General features: G+C 66.9%; 1 protein-coding gene across 6 annotated transcripts in view; it reads right to left on the minus strand.

Moving 5' to 3' along the window:
* SLC12A7 (solute carrier family 12 member 7) overlaps positions 1-14,957 on the minus strand; it is a 67,808-nt gene that overhangs the window by 27,278 nt on the left and 25,573 nt on the right. For 2 of the 6 annotated variants that reach the window (XM_059416816.1, XM_059416815.1), the window contains exons 1-2: positions 7,747-8,026; positions 6,550-6,726 (exon numbers count right to left, since the gene is read on the minus strand). The exons of 1 other annotated variant lie outside the window; for it this stretch is intronic. In XM_059416816.1, coding sequence (XP_059272799.1) covers positions 6,550-6,726; positions 7,747-8,011 — 442 coding nt within the window. In that variant the 5' untranslated portion in view covers positions 8,012-8,026. Of the gene's footprint in view, positions 1-6,549; positions 6,727-7,746; positions 8,027-12,639; positions 12,867-14,957 lie in introns of those variants that run through there. 3 more of the 6 variants (XM_059416820.1, XM_059416819.1, XM_059416817.1) reach the window with 2 other exon arrangements.

Raw genomic sequence — 14,957 nt, forward strand, 5'->3', positions numbered from 1 at the left:
CGGCTCCCTGCCCGGCTCCCTGCCCGGCTCCCTGCCCGGCTCCCTGCCCGGCTCCCTGCCCGGCTCCCTGCCCGGCTCCTGGAACCGCACCCGTCTCCCACACCCAGAAGAGACCAGGAGCACAGACAAAACAGCGAGCACAGTACAAACGACCCCATCCCAACGGATGGCCGTCATCACCGCACGCGGGGGGTCAAGGCAGCGGCCCCAGCCCTGAGCGCAGGCGAAACCCTGCAGTAACCGCCCCGGAACAGCGGGGCCCGGTGGGGGTGCCCCTTACAGAGACTCAGGTGAGCTCCCCCAAGACCGGCCCGTGTGCGAGCGAGTGCCCCAGGCGTGGCCGTGGCTCCCTGCCTAGCCAGAGGCCCTTCTGCCACCCACACCCCCTGCCAAGAAGAGGCCGGCCAAGAAGAGGTCTCCCAAACCCCCTGCGTCAGAGTGGAAGGTCACAGCACACACCCAAACCCCCGCCGCAGGACAGGGGCAGGCACAGCCCCGGAGGACCGCAGTGCAGCAGGACGCCAGACAACCGCAGCGCTGCGTGCGCCACCCACAAGCAGACAGGAGGCCCAGGCCGTGGCACCTGCTCCTCGTCACCAGGCAAGCACACCCATCTAACCAAGGTCACCACCAGGGTCACAGGCCAGCCAACACCCAGAAGCGAAAATGTGCGACAGCAAAGACTTCAGGAAGTTTGAGGCGACCCAGACAGGAACCCACAGAAAAGCTGCACCTCAGGTACGCCGCACCCTGGCGGACAAAGACAGGCGCGGAAGGTTCTGGAAGCTGGAGACCAGCGTCGGGAAGGGGGAGAGCAGCTTGTGCCCGGGGTTCCTCTGATAAAGGACACTGCTGGGCCAGCTGGTGAAGCCGGAGGAAGCGTGGTCTCGCCTCCCGGCGGCTCAGGGAGGCCCTGCAGGGCAGAAGGGGGCAGAGAGATGCCATAAATGTCAGCCTTCGGGCAACTCGGGCCAACAGGTGCACGGGGATCCTCTGAGCGCTCCCCGCCTCCCAACTCATGTTCGAGGCCAAAGTCAAGCTTAAAAACAACTGCTCAAACAGAAAGGAAACTGCCTCTAGAAGGGCCCTTCCCGAAGGGAAAGCCCAGGCCAGCCATTCGGGCCAACGGCTCAAGGCTCCTGAACTGCCAACTGCGCGGGGCCCACCGCCCCCTCAGCAACCCCGTAGGCGCGGCCTGAGTATGCCGCATCGTTCCTGGGCGTCGGGTGCGCCGAAGATCGTGTGCCCAACGACAGGGGCCCGGGGACAAGCCTGGGCAGACGGCAGCCCAGGCCCACGTCCTGCCAGGACCACGCAGAGGGACAGCGGCACATGCAGCCCACTGGGCCCGCCGCCGCGCAAGGTCACAGGACCGGTCCCCCGCACCACCCGCGGCAGGCTCCTCTCCCTTCCTGCCGCGGGGAGCCCGCATGGGGCTCGCCTACACCCTTAGGACTGAATCCGGTTCACGGAAACCCGCGGAGAACCTGCTTGTTGTACCCACCCGCTCGCTGCACTGAACTCCCAACACTGCTGAGCCCTGAGATCCCCTCAGAGCGAGGCACAGCGCCCCGGAGCACCACGAAGCCAGAGCAGGGCACGGTCCTCCGTGGAGCACAGTCTCGGGATGGGAGGGCGAGCCCCAGGGCCATTCCCCGAGCCCTCCCCTGCCGCTCCTCTGCTCACTGGGGACAGAGTGGGTTTACAGGTCACTTGGCCCACACCTCCCATGGGGAACAAATGCACCCGGCCCGCGCGGGCTGCTCCCCACAAGCTCGACCGCAGACTGGGATGATGGGGGAACAGGGCGGTGTGGCGGAGCTGTGGGAACGGCGCACAGGAGGTGCCCAGGACGCTGGCAGAACAGAGGGCGCTCCCTTTAAGAGGGTGAGAAGTGGGGAGCCACCCACGGAACCGGGCCAGGGAGCGCGTGCCCGCATCGGCGGCACCACGAGGGGCAGGGCTCATGTGCCAGAATTTCAGAAACGCCAGCTCCCGCCCCGGCGGGCAGTGGGTTTGCGGCTGCGGGGGCTCTTGCTGCAGGGACTTGGAGGTGGTCCCACGTCAGACCTGCTTTCCCACGACCCGGCAGTGCTTTCCCAGAGGGGACACTGTAGAGCCCCACAGCAGCCCCAGCCCACATTCCTCCACTGCCCCACGGCCACCGCCCTCTGAGCACTTGGGTCCCGAACCCGCAGCCTCATGAGAAAGAAACGGGCACAGGCCGGATCGCCCTGGGGACCCCTGGGGCAGGACAGACACGGGGATGGACTCGGGGCACTGGCCACGCGGGACCAGGGAACGTGGCATCTGACCAGTGCATGTGCAGGTCCAGAGCCGTGCCAGACATAAAACTCAGCAAACAAAGAGGTAATTTTTATCCCAAAGAAACAAAGAGAACACTTACAAACAGGCCTGGAGAACACGACAGGCAGGCGCCGTTCATGAACACGGAACACGCGCGTCCAACGACCACGTGTCACCAACACGTGGAGGGACTGGGGCAAAAATCCACAAGATCCTACGGCCCCTGGGGGAGAGGCAGAGGGGACGGGTCCCCATGTTGTCAGTGCGAACGGGAGGGATCCAGTACCAGGGTCGCCTGAGATCACCTGGGCAGGAAGACCGTGAGAGCCCCCCCCGCCCGTGTTCCTGCCACAAAGCGTTTCTCCTGCAATTTATACCCATGACCACAAAAACGGCCACGTATAAATTCTATGGCAGTCTACGAGGCTCCTGACCCACACTGCTCAAGTGTGCTGACGGCAGGACAGCACGTGGAGCACCAAGCACTGCGAACATGTCCAACGGCGAGGCCGGGTGCCGACAAAACTTCACTGACACACAGACAGCCAAGCCTTGGCTTGCAGAGCCCAGGAGCAGAGCAGGTTCTCAACACACAGCTGTTTCCGCGTGGCCACAGCGCAGGGAAGCGGCCATCCTCTCTCTGCCCGCCCCGCCACGTCCCCAGCCTTGGTAGCGGTCTCTGCCCACCTCACAGCGTGTAGGACAGGCCTTTCAAAGCTCCTCAGCCCGGAGACCTCTGTGGAGAGCCAGTGCCTCCCGCAGCACGCCTCTCTGAACCCTGAAGAGACCACAGGGGCCGGGCCTGGCTGCCGGCCTCCCCGGGTTCTCAGGGAAGGCCGGCGGCACACCTTCTGCACCTGCTCCACGCCCCCCACCTCCAGGACCGGGACCCAGAGGCTATAGACGGGCCCTCCCAGGAACAGACCAGACATGATGTCTGCTGGGTCCAAAACAAGGTTTCAGGAAGGAAATGGAGCCCAGAGGGGGCACCAGGGGGCTTCGGGTGCCAGGGCCTGGATGAATCACCATGGCTTTACCTTGCTCTGTTACAAAACGTGCACCACACATTCCGTGAAAGCCCCAGCATCCGGAGCGTGGACACACATCGTGATGCCTGTCTGCACTCATGGCAGTGACCAGTGTCCTGTGTCCCTGACGCCGGGGAGCCGCCTATCAGTTCTGATGCCCATCTCTGACTCCACGAAATGTGAACTTCACCATGAGGGCCGTGACCAGGGGCGAGGTCATCCTGGCCAACCGCACCCCCCTTCCCCAAGCCTGACTCTGGGCACGCCCCAGACTCCAGACTTGCTCTCTGCACAGCCCAGCGGGGCCGTCTCTGAAAGCAGCGTGTGCATCCCTGCCATTCCCAAGCAAACACAGTAAGTCCGATGCCAGGAGGGAGGCAAGGCCCCGGGCAGAGCAGGGGGCCCGCAGAGGCCGGGAAGCGGCCGTGACCCTGGCGGTCTGCTCCTGAGGCCCATGCAGAGCCCACATTCCCGCAGAGGGCTACGGCCCCATGCAGCCCCAATCGCCCCCATCTCGGGCCGTGCTCAGGTTACAGCCTCCGTCTGCCCGTCCGGCCACGCCGCCTCCTCCGGAGCGAGCCAGACATCACTCCCCGGCTCCTTCCGCTTCTGCGTGTGAAACTGGACGTCCCCTACCTCTCCCTCAGGCAGCGGCAGAAGAGACCTCAATAGGACAGCATCCACCCGCCGTCCTGCCCCCGCAGGATGGAATCCCATCAGGTGACCCCCTGGTGCATCCAATGGCCAGACCCCGGGGCAGCCCTCGTGGCCGATGTCTCTGAAGTGGTTCCAGCCGGAATCAAGCGTTTCTAGGTTCCACGGCCCGAACAGTGGACTTGTGCACCCCCACCCCACTAGGCTCCACATCCAGGACCACTGCTGGAGTCTGAAATGCGGGCCAGCGGGATCCCCCGTGCCCCTGTGGTGCAGAACGACGCCTGCCTTCAGGCCAGGAAACCACTGCCAGGCTCAAGGTCAGAGTCCCCATGGCTTTCAGGGCACATTTCTGGCTAAAACAAATACTGTGTCAAAATCAGAGCAAGTACCATGAGGACAAGAGCCTTCAGAGGGCCCACGGCAGAGACGGCGCTGACACCGCGCAGCCCCTCTTCAGGGAGGAGGGACGAGCCTTTCCCGTCCCGGGGCTCCGGGACAGCAGAAGGACGGCTGCCTCCGGAGCGTGCCTGGCCAGTGAGGAAGCAGAGAGGAACTGGGCTGACGGGAAAGGGGACGCCCTTCCTGCCGGCCGAGCACCAGCCCATCCCAAGGCCTCCTCAGTGCCCAGGACCTGCAGGGCCACCCCTGGGGCCACAGGGAAGGGCAGGACGCCAGAGTCACTCTTCCCCAAGTTCCATGCAACGGTCTCAGGTCAGCATGTTAAACCTGGTCTCCTCTGCCCCACACCCCACACGCTCCCCCGACACGAGGCCCTTTACTTAAGGCCACGTCATGCTTCTGCCCTGGGGTCCCTGATGCGGAAGGACACACGGCTTGCCCTAACGCCAGGGTCCACCCACGCGTGAGGGATGTCCACGTGTGCACGGCATCTCCCGAAGCCCAGCACCCCACACGGGCGCATCCAGCCCGCAGGGGCAGCTGGGCCTGCGTGCTGCTCCGAGAAGCCTCCCCGCAGGGATACAACCTCACCTGCAAAGCATCAAGCGCTTCCTGACCCAGCACGCTTGGGACGGCAAAAGTGACCTGAAACCACCACCCGCCAGCAGCCTCACGGCCATAGGGCAGCGCAGCCTCCGGCTCCAGGCCCGCCGCGTCCAGGGGCCCCCCGGTTCTCCACCTTCTCCCACGCGCCCCCCACTCCAGAGGGGAGGCTCCCTCAGGAAAACAGCTTGGGGACCTCTAGGAGAAGGGGTCAGGCAGGTTCCAGACACTGGAGGAACACAGCCACCGGCCAACAGAAACCAAAGCCACCACGGCAATGCACTACTGCCATGTACAGGGCCCTCGGTCCCCAAGACCAGCCAGTGGCCCCATGTGCAGCACATTTCCTTTATATCGGACTCGGTCCAGAGAAGAAGGGGCATCCCAGGACAGGCTCGGTTACTGAGAGGCGGCAGCGCAGAAACACCGGGCCCGGAAGATCTCACGGGCTGGACACACGCGCGTACGTTCACACAGCAGACACACATACACTCGCACACGTGTTCTCATACACGTGGACATGGGGCCTCTCTGGGGACCCGCACCCTGAAGGCTTCACCAGACTCTCCCCCAAAGGGTGTGCCCCCAGCGCCGGGAACGGGGACCCCACCCCCCAGTCAGTCCCTCGTCTGCACCGGTTCTGGTCCAACCTCTCCCATGACCTCTCCCGAGACTTCTCCTGCATCGGGACCCACTGCTGGCACACTGAGCCCCAAGGAGGGGGTGGTGAGTCTGCCATGGGCACTGAGCCCTCCCCTGCCTCCTGGGGCAGCTCCTGTTCCGCAGGCCGGCTCCCGTCTGGCGGCCACCAAGCTGGGCCCCTGCGGCAGAGGGAGGAGGAAACCCGAGACCGGCCTGCGGCTCCTCCTGGTCTCCGCCCCACTTGATCCCTCCCCAGTGACCGTCCGGGCTCCCTGGGAAGCAGCAGGCCCGCGGGCGCCACAGACAGAGGGAGCGGAGAGGTCACAGCCACCTCGGGGACAGACCTGCTCCTGGACGGGAAAACTGAGGCACAGACGCACTCCTCAGGGCCCCCGGGAGCACCGGCTAGTGCACGTGAGGCGCACGTGGGGCACGGGACTGCCAGTGCCCATAAGGGAAGTCCCCACTCTGCCAGTGCCCGGCTACCCCTACCTCGCAGGTGGTGCCAGGCCACGGCCACCAAGCGGACACAGGCTCAGCTCCCAGCTGTGCACACGGCCCACAGCAGCCCCCGCTTCGCGGAAGCGAAAGCAGCTCTGAGTGGCGAACATGCCGCAATGGCCGTGTGCTCTCTTCCCCTCCCCCAGAGCCGCCAGCCATGAGCCACTTGGCTGAAGGGGGCCACACCCCGGGACGACCCTGCTCGGTTACCCAGCCCAGACCACACAGGGCTCAGGACAGCACCTCCGCCGCCTCCAACTGTTCCTCAAGAAACCACCCAAGAGCAGAGAAGGAAACAAGCCCCAGGCACGCCAGAGACCAGGGCCAAGGTTCCAGCCCGCACACCTCCCCGCCCAGCGCGGACGCAGCCTCCCAGGAGGTCGCCCCCCAGGACACAGGGCCACCTGCTCACCGGGACTCCTGACAGGAGGTTCAAGGACCCACATCATGGCAGCAGCGGGGGTGCCAACAGGACAGGTGCCAGGGGACCCGGGTTCGTCTGTCCCCGATCTTGGTCCCGCCGAAGCTGCCTGTGTTATCTGCACAGTCCAGACCTCTGCTCCGAACAGAGGGAACTTCCCTCTTTCTCCTAAGGGGATGACATTAACCCTCTGTGCTCTGCTGTTTCAGCGACAACACTGGCCTCGAGTCCCCCCGGGTGCCCCCAGGTTGCTGCCTGACAGCCTGGACGGCCCCAGGCCCGAACTCCCATGGCTCGGGACACGCGTCCCACTGGGCTCTGGTCAAAGGCTCCCCCACCCAGGCTCGTGCTCCTGGAGCCGCGTGGACACAGCTGCCCTGCCCAGCTCCGCTGTGGCTACAGCAGCAGTGGACATAACTCGAGGAGGGCTCGGCTCGCAAAGCCAGCGGAGACGGAAAGCGCCTGGCCCTGGGATCAGGAATTAACGCCCAACATCAAACACTGCTCTCTGGGCTCGTGTCTGCAGCGGCTGGTGGCACAACTCATGTCCCAACATGGGGGACACAGGAGACCCCGACACGGGCCGGCACACACACACCAACAGAACACGGCCCCATGTCCCACGTCCTCCCCGCCCGCCGAGCCCGGCCCGGCTGCTGCCCCCGCGGGTGCCGTGGTGAGGATGGCGGCCCTGGAGGTGTCCCTGGCCCAAGGTCACCCGTCCCTGATGCAGGAGCCTGGGCCAACCCAGGAGCCACCCTGCCAGTGACCCTGCCAGAGGGGACTGCACTGGGCTGGGACGGAGGATGGCCGCCTGCAGGTCCCACCTGGCACTGCACCACCGGACCCGGCGCCGCCACCCTGTGCCTCACTGACCGGCAGCAAAGACCCCTGAGCCGGCCGCCTTGCCCGCGCCCAGTGGCTTCAGCCCTGACCAGCTAGCTCCACGCTCACATGAGGCAGCACCCTCTGCAGCGCCCCCAAGAACCCGTCCGCACCCCCGAGGCACGCGGTGCACCTGCCCCACGCCTCTACGAAGGAAACGTCTGGGGCCGTTTACTTGAAAGAAATCCCCGGAAACCCACAAACCCACCATGGAGAGAGGTGCGGGCCACGCCACGTGGCTCTCAGACCCTCAGTAAGGGTGAGGAGGGGCTCCTGCCCCCCAACAAGACCCAAGGCACCCACCACGGAGGCACTGCGGCGAGTTCCCCAGTTCCCCACCCGCGCAGGGGAGGGCGTGTGAGGACGCACAGCACGGCAGCCCCTCCGCACGCAAGTCCTGCCGCTTCAGAGCCTGCTCCGCTCTGGAAACGGGCATGAGGGGCCCCAGAGGCCTGGGAGCTGCACACCCCATGCCCCTCACGAGGCAGTGAGGCCCCACCCCCGCTGGCCCCTCCGCGGAATTCCCCTGGGCCACCTCAGCGTCCCGTGGCTGCAGAGCCTGACTCATGGCGCCTGTCGGGGGCAGGCTCACCCCACCGACCAGTGCTCGGGGGCTGCTGGTCCCCGTCACCACCCCACAGTCTGACTCCTGAATGCGGGGACAGCCACCCCCGCCCCGTGCCCACGTCACCACTGCTGAGGGAGCAGAGGCTCCGTCTGTGGGGTCAGCTGCTCCCCGCTCCTGGCCACAGCTCCCCTTACTGAGAGCAGCAACTGGTGGGTGGTGGGGTCCCCAGGACAGCCCAGTTCCCGGCTCCGGAACATCCCCACCCTACGGGCAGGCTGCAGCTTAGAGACGTCCCCGAAGTCTGGAAGCCACATAGCCAGGTGCCACAGAGGCCCCAGAGCGCAGGGTCTCCAGAGGGGCCTTGCCCTGCCTCCTGGCCACCCTCACTGCTGGCACCCCCGTGCGCAGCACCTCATGGCTCCCCGTCTTCCCCAGTGCACCATAAATCACGTGCCGGTCCCTGCAGCCTCTGTGCCCCCAGGAGAGCACGGACTGCTCAGCTCACTGATAAACCCAAGGCCATGAGGGACCTGCCAGGCTGCAGACTCCACAGGCCCGAAGAACAAACAGCCGTGGCCGGTAACCAGCACCCAGCAGACCCCAAGGAGCTGGCCCCCGGAGGCGTCCCTCATGCCAGACACCGCACCGTCCCCCCGGCAGTGACCAGCACCACTGGTGTCCACAGCTCAGCTATCTATGTGCTCCAGCACAGAGGGGGTGAAACTCAGAAGGTCTGGAGAACTTTCCAGAACAACACAGACCTGATCTATATAGCAAGTCTCCTCGTCCACGTCCTGGGAACAGATCGCAGATCAGAAGCACAGACGCTGTCTCACCACTGCTTCCGAAGCCTGACCCGAGCCCCTGGAGGCGCACCTCCAGCCACTGCGTGGGACGGGTCCACCGCGCACAACAGCCGGACACCGTGTGACCATCAAGCCCCCGTACCCACCTCCATGGGCCCACACAGGCCCACACGCGCGCGCGCACACACACAGGCCTGCGTGTGTACACAGCAAACATACGTGCGCCCCAAAAACTGGTGTGTGACACAGGTAAACACACAGGCACACGTGTGCACACGCACACACCCGTAGGCTCTGAGGAGGATGTTCAAGAGGAGCGCCTGCCCCCAAGGGACCACCTGGTGCTTAAGGACAGGGGAGCCAGCGCCTGGCCGCACGCTCTGCTTGGTGTTTCCGCCCCCTGCTCCTCTGCCTCTGACAACCGTGTCTGTACCCGGGACGCTGCTGTGCGGCCCCGACCCTCCCCCGCGGCCATCACAGACATCTCCCCACACAGCCCAGGGACCACCGCAGCTCGTCCCCGCAGCCGGGCGGCCTTCCCTCCAGCACCCAAGGCTCTGTCAATGGAACGGCAGGAGCCAGTCCCTTCTGCTCCCAGGGCCGCTGCGGCACCTCCCGCCCTTCCCGAAACCTGCGTCTCGCCCAGTGGACCTCACTGCTCCACCGGGTCCTTCGCACAAGCCCTGCCCAGCCCGTCAGCGGCCACCCACTCACAGAACCAGAGCGTGAGGTCTGGGGCCGTGACCTCCGAGTGGCCCGCACTGCCCGATGGCCGGCCTGCCACACACCCTGGCAGTGCACGGGCAACGCTCCCCGGGACCGTCTGGGTCGGTGCCTCCGGGAAGCACGGGCCCACTTCAGAGGGTGAGGGAGAGACCCCTGGGTGCCCAAGGGGAGCCGAGTCACAGAAAAGTCACCAACAGGACAAGGAGGCTAGACTCTCAGCCGGGGACAGGGGACACAGGGCGGTCAGTCCAGCCTCCACGGGCTGAGCCCCCCACCTCCACCCGGACCCACAGCCTGTGGCCACGCCTCACTGCACACCTGCCCGCTCCAGGGCCCACCCACAAGGCTCAGAAGGGCCTCCACCCAGGCCCACCAGTCACACGGCTCAAAACCCCACGCGTGGGACTCAGGAAGACAACCTACTCCTCACCACTCCTGCTCCAAAAGGCGTTTCTCCGACAAACACAGCACAGAGGGACGCAGAGCCCCTCCCACTTGGTATCACTAATCACCAGCAAACGCAGGACGAATGTCCCGGACGACCCACGGGACCCCAAGGAAGGCCAACCTGTCACTGCAGAACACACCCCACCCCACCGGCCCAGGGTGGGGAAGCCGCTGCGGACGCCGCATCCACCCCCGTGCGCGCCCGGCCTCCCTCTGCACAGGTCTGCACCGAGCACCACTGGCTGCTGCTTCCCATCTTCCCGGCTCTGAAGCACCAGCCTTGGGCCTGCGGAGGCCAGTCAGGGTCAGTGCTAGGCTTCCTCCGGCCTCGGCACTGAAGGCCTGTAGCTGTGGGGGGCCTCCCACGGCCAGGACCCGGCCTCACCCTGCGCCTGACACACCGCGCTGGCCTGGGGTGCGTGGAGGAGGAGCCTGGGGATGGGGGCAGCGTTTGGGCTCCTTCCAGCTCCGGTCCACGGTTCACCAGTCCTCACTGAGGCCGGGCAGACCCCACGGTCCCGCGCAGCTCTGCCAGGCTCCGAGGACAGCGGCGCTCCTGCCAACCAGTCAGTCACTCTCCGCACACCCTGCGCCCTCACCTCCACTGTCAGGACTCCTCTTTCCAGACAACTCAGGGCTTCCAGAAACACCCCAGGAGGGCCTCCTGAACCTTACTTCACTGTCACCAACTCCAGGAAGCCCATCCGGAGAGCCAGGACCTTCCCCTGGGTACTGGCCGAACCTGCGACGGGGCCAGATGTGACCGCTGTGGAGACCCTAGGGTGCACAGAGGGGTTCCAGCCTGGCCTCCCCAGGCCCCTAGTCATGCCGGGGACTCGGTGCCAGTCACAGGGTCCCTCTGAGCCCCAAATGCACTCCGGGACCTTAGAGGAAACGGCGATGCCCACCCTAGCAGAGGCCCCAAAACACAGGACACCACACCCCCCAACCCCCGTCCGGGGGACAAGAAAGAGCGCAGCACACAAAATGTCAGACCCAGATGACCTCTATGCAGGCTTCATGGGGGGCGGGGGGAGCATGAAGCCGCCGTCCGCATGTGCCCTCGCTCTGGGCCACACATCACGCGGGGCCGTGAGATCCCAGGAGAGCCCTTGGCAGGAAAGGAAGGGGCGAAAGCCGAGAGCGCGGGCGGCACTCAGTGGGGCCAGCCGGGGGCTCAGGAGCCCGGCCGCCCACCAGCCCAGATGGGCAAGCCGCCCGGCCCTCCTGGCAGCTGCAGCGCCTGGCTGCGGGCCCACAGGCCCCAGAGCCCAACCTAGAGCTCCTAAGTGCAGAGACAAGGAAAGGAGCAGAAAGAAAATTACCCCGGCTTCAAAACAAGACCCACTCCAAGTCTGGAGAGAAAGGACCCCAGTCGCCCGAGGAGGAGCCAGCGGACGGGGAGCGGGGCAGGCAACAGGGAGCCTCCTCTGGAAACACGAGGCACGTCTAGAGGCTGCTGGAACACGGCGCATCGCAGGACGAAGCCAGAGCGGGCCCAGAAGCAAGGAGAGGCCGTGGGCACAGACCCTGCTTCTTCGCCTGCCTCCTGTCAGCAGCCCTCAAGCCAGTCCGCGGCCGCCACCTGTCCCAGGCCCCAGGACACACACAGAGAGCTGGATGGAGGCCTCACCCCACAGGCGGGAAGAGACCCCTGGGGGGGGTGCGCCAGACGGTGGGTGCTCTCAGAAGGGCCGGCCTCGACAGCCAGGGCAGGGGACCTGCAGGGGTCTGGGCCATGGGAATGGGGAGCCTCTGACCAGGCACAGTGGAGACCCGCGGCTGTGGCCTGCTCTCCCACGACCCCCAGTTCTAGAGAGTAGCTACCGGAGGTGGCCCAACGGTTTGGAGCCCAGATAACAGAAGAAGCGGGCCTGGGGGATCCCCCCAAGAGAAAGTGAAAGCGCTGGGCACCTCCCCAGTCCAGAAACAAAGGCGCGGGGGAGAAGGACCCTTGGCCAGAGCACGGCTCCGCTGGGATGGGCGGCCCCTCCCCCAGCCCCGCCGGGACCGGCCGACCTTCCCGCGATGACCCCGCGGAAGAGCGGGTCCGAGGGCAGTCAGGCGGTGCCCACAGCTGGGCGCTCGGCCGGAGCTTATCGGCCGGAGGCCTTTGCCCCAGCGCGCAAGAGCAGAGCAAAGGCAACAGGAAGGAAGCAGGAAGGCACTGGGGCCGCCCTGGCCGCGGCCGCCCGGGACCCGGGGGGCCCGGACGTTCTCACGCAGGGGGAGGCCACTCCCCGTCTCCATAGCTACCCCGGGCGTCCCGGCCCCGCTCGCGTCCCACCCGGCGGGCGGGGAGGAAGGAGCCGGCGGCGGCCCCGCGGGAGCGGCGTTCGGACCCGCAGCCCCGGGAGCCCCGGGCGCGGCAGAAGCCCTGCGCCCCGGGGACTAGCCTGGGGACGCGGCTCTGCAGGCCGCTGCAGGGGTGCGGGGGTCGAGAGGGGCTCGTGCGGGTGAGACGTGCGCAGGGACAGGGGCCGCTGGGGGGACCCCGAGGGAAGGGGGTGCGGACGGTGCGTGGAAAGTAGCCCTCCCGGACCGCCCCCTCCCCAGACCCCGCCCGGGCCGCCCCTCCTCCCGGCCGTCCCCGGGCCCCGCGCAGCCCGGCCCCGCCTTTGTCCCGCGGGCAGGTGCGGCCGCGCTCACCCGGGCTCTGGCAGTCGGGCTCGCCCTCGGGGGGGCCCGGCGTCTCGCTCCCCTCGGCCCCCTCGGCCCCCTCGGCCCCCTCGGCCCCTTCGGCCGCCGCGGCCGCCTCGTCCGGGCCGCCGTCCGCCCTCGCGTCCACCGGCACCACCGTGAAGTTGGTGGGCATGGCGCCCCGCTGCCCGCGCGCTCCCCGCTCGCTCCGCGCTCCGGCCCGCGCTCCGGCCCGCGCTCCGCCGACGCGCCGCGGGACTTGGGCGCAGGGGCGGGGTCCGCGCGGTCCGCCCCCGGCCCGGCTCGCTCCGCCCCCGGCCACGTGACCTCACCTGCCTGCCCCTCGGCCGCCGGAAAAGTTTGCGCGCCGCGGGGCGGGGCGGGCGCCTCCCGCAGAGGTCCCCTCCCCCCGCCTGCGCTCCGGGACCGCCCGCGCCCCCAGGGTGCCCCCGCCCCCGGCGTCGCTCCGCCCGGGCCAGGCCCGCGCCCGCCCTGTCCTCTCCAGCACCGGCCCCCCACCCCAGCTGGCCCCTGTCCGCAGGGTACCCCCCACCCAACCAAGCGGGGATCGCCTGGCTCCCGCGCCCCGACGCGGGGGTTTCCAACCCGAGGGAGCCGTGCTTCGGGGGGGCGGGCCGAGGGCGGGGAGCGGAGGCCACTGTGCAGGCGGCCGTCGGGGCTGCTGTGGGGGTTCCGTCCTCACGAGACATAACTCAGACAAGTTACCAAGGGTCTGAGACGGGTCCTGGCCCACAGAGGACCCCAGGCCTTTCCCCTCCCCAGCCTCTCTCCTGGGGAGCCCTCCCTTTCCTTCTTCGGGGCCAGGCTGGGGCAGCCATGGAAGGGAAGGGAGGCCAGGTGAGGGAGGGCTCCGGACCCCAGCCACCCCCCCAAAACACCTGGCGCGCTCCTGAGCACAGGACACATGGAAAGGAGGGAATCATAATAGCAGGTCCATTCAAGTGGAAGTCAGTTCCGGCGTCCGAGCTGTGACGAGCCCAGGCGCAGTGAAGCCAAACGCAGGTCAGGGGTAGGGTTTCCCAGCCAGAAGCAGAGACAGGGGAGGGCAGCAAGGCCACAACACACCAGTAAGCAGATGACCAGGAGGAGCCGATCCCTAGGCAAATGTGCCGAGGCCAGCCAGCATGAAGGGCTCCTGGCCCACAGCTCTGGGCCTCGGCGTTACAGAGGCCTGGGTCCACAACAAACGCTCTAAAGCCAAACTCACAAAGTCCATCCTCAATCAAAGACCAAAGAAGCCGGTCGGGTGGCCGGGCTCCCCGTCTGTCCCAGGCTCCCGCCCCAGCTGCACCAGAGCCCCAGCCGGCACCAGCACCAGCTTCCCCAGGGTCCCAAGCCAGCGGGACTGCTCTCGGGAACCCTCCTGCCCCAGCCTCCACGGAGAGATACGGTCCCGTGGCAGGGGTTGGGAGTGTCAGATGGCAGCGGTGCCCTCAGCTGCCCTCCTGGGGCAGCAGCAAGAAAGGTGGGGAGAAGGCCACCCCCCCAAAGTACAGAAGGTTTCCAGGTGTCCTGCTCAGGGAAGGTCAGCTTCGTTGAAGAAGTCTGGGGTCCGTCCGCAAGACTGCAGAGCGTGGTGCTTAAGGGCGGGCGTGTGCGAATGGAGGTTTGCCTGGCCCTGAGCCCTGGTGACTGCAGGAGTGTCCCAGAAGGGCCTAGCCTTCACTTTAGGATGAAGACGTGAGCCCCAGAGGTGCAGGGTCATTCTCAGGGGGCTGGGGGGCTCTCTTCTCTTTTTCCTAGCCTATGGCAGAGCCTCCGACTTTCATGGCCCCAGAGTTCCACTCATCCTTCCTGCTGGGAGCTGGGAGCTGCCCCGGGGTCCAGGAGGCTGAGACCACCTCTCCAGGAAGTGTGGGCCTGGGCCAGTCCTGAGGAAAAGGCTACCTCTTGCCCCAAAGGGAGAAGATGCCCCAGGACACTCCTGTACTGATAGCGAAGCCCACCAGGAGGGCGGGGGTGGGGGGAAGTGGGAGGGGGAGGGGAGGCAGGAGGAAAGAGGGAGACCCTTCACTTAAAACCCAGTGTCTTCTTCCAGCCAACGCGCGCTGAGCCGTCCCTGGCCGGGGCAGTATAAGGACAGCAGGGTACAGAGTCCGGGACGGGAGAGGTCACTTCAGGAGCCCTTCATGGCTCTGTGGCTACTGGACTCTCCTGGCTGGCAGGGCGGGCTGCGTTCTCTCTGTGACGCCACCCAGGGCCAGCGGGGCCTCTGAAGGTCCGCAGTCGGCCCCCCTGCTGAGGAAGGCGGAGGCCAGCAGTGCGGCGGTGGGAGTGGACGGGGGGGGGGGGGGGGGGGGGGGGGG

This window comes from Mustela nigripes, chromosome 12 (assembly GCF_022355385.1).
Source record: "Mustela nigripes isolate SB6536 chromosome 12, MUSNIG.SB6536, whole genome shotgun sequence".
Taxonomy (NCBI): domain Eukaryota; kingdom Metazoa; phylum Chordata; class Mammalia; order Carnivora; family Mustelidae; genus Mustela; species Mustela nigripes.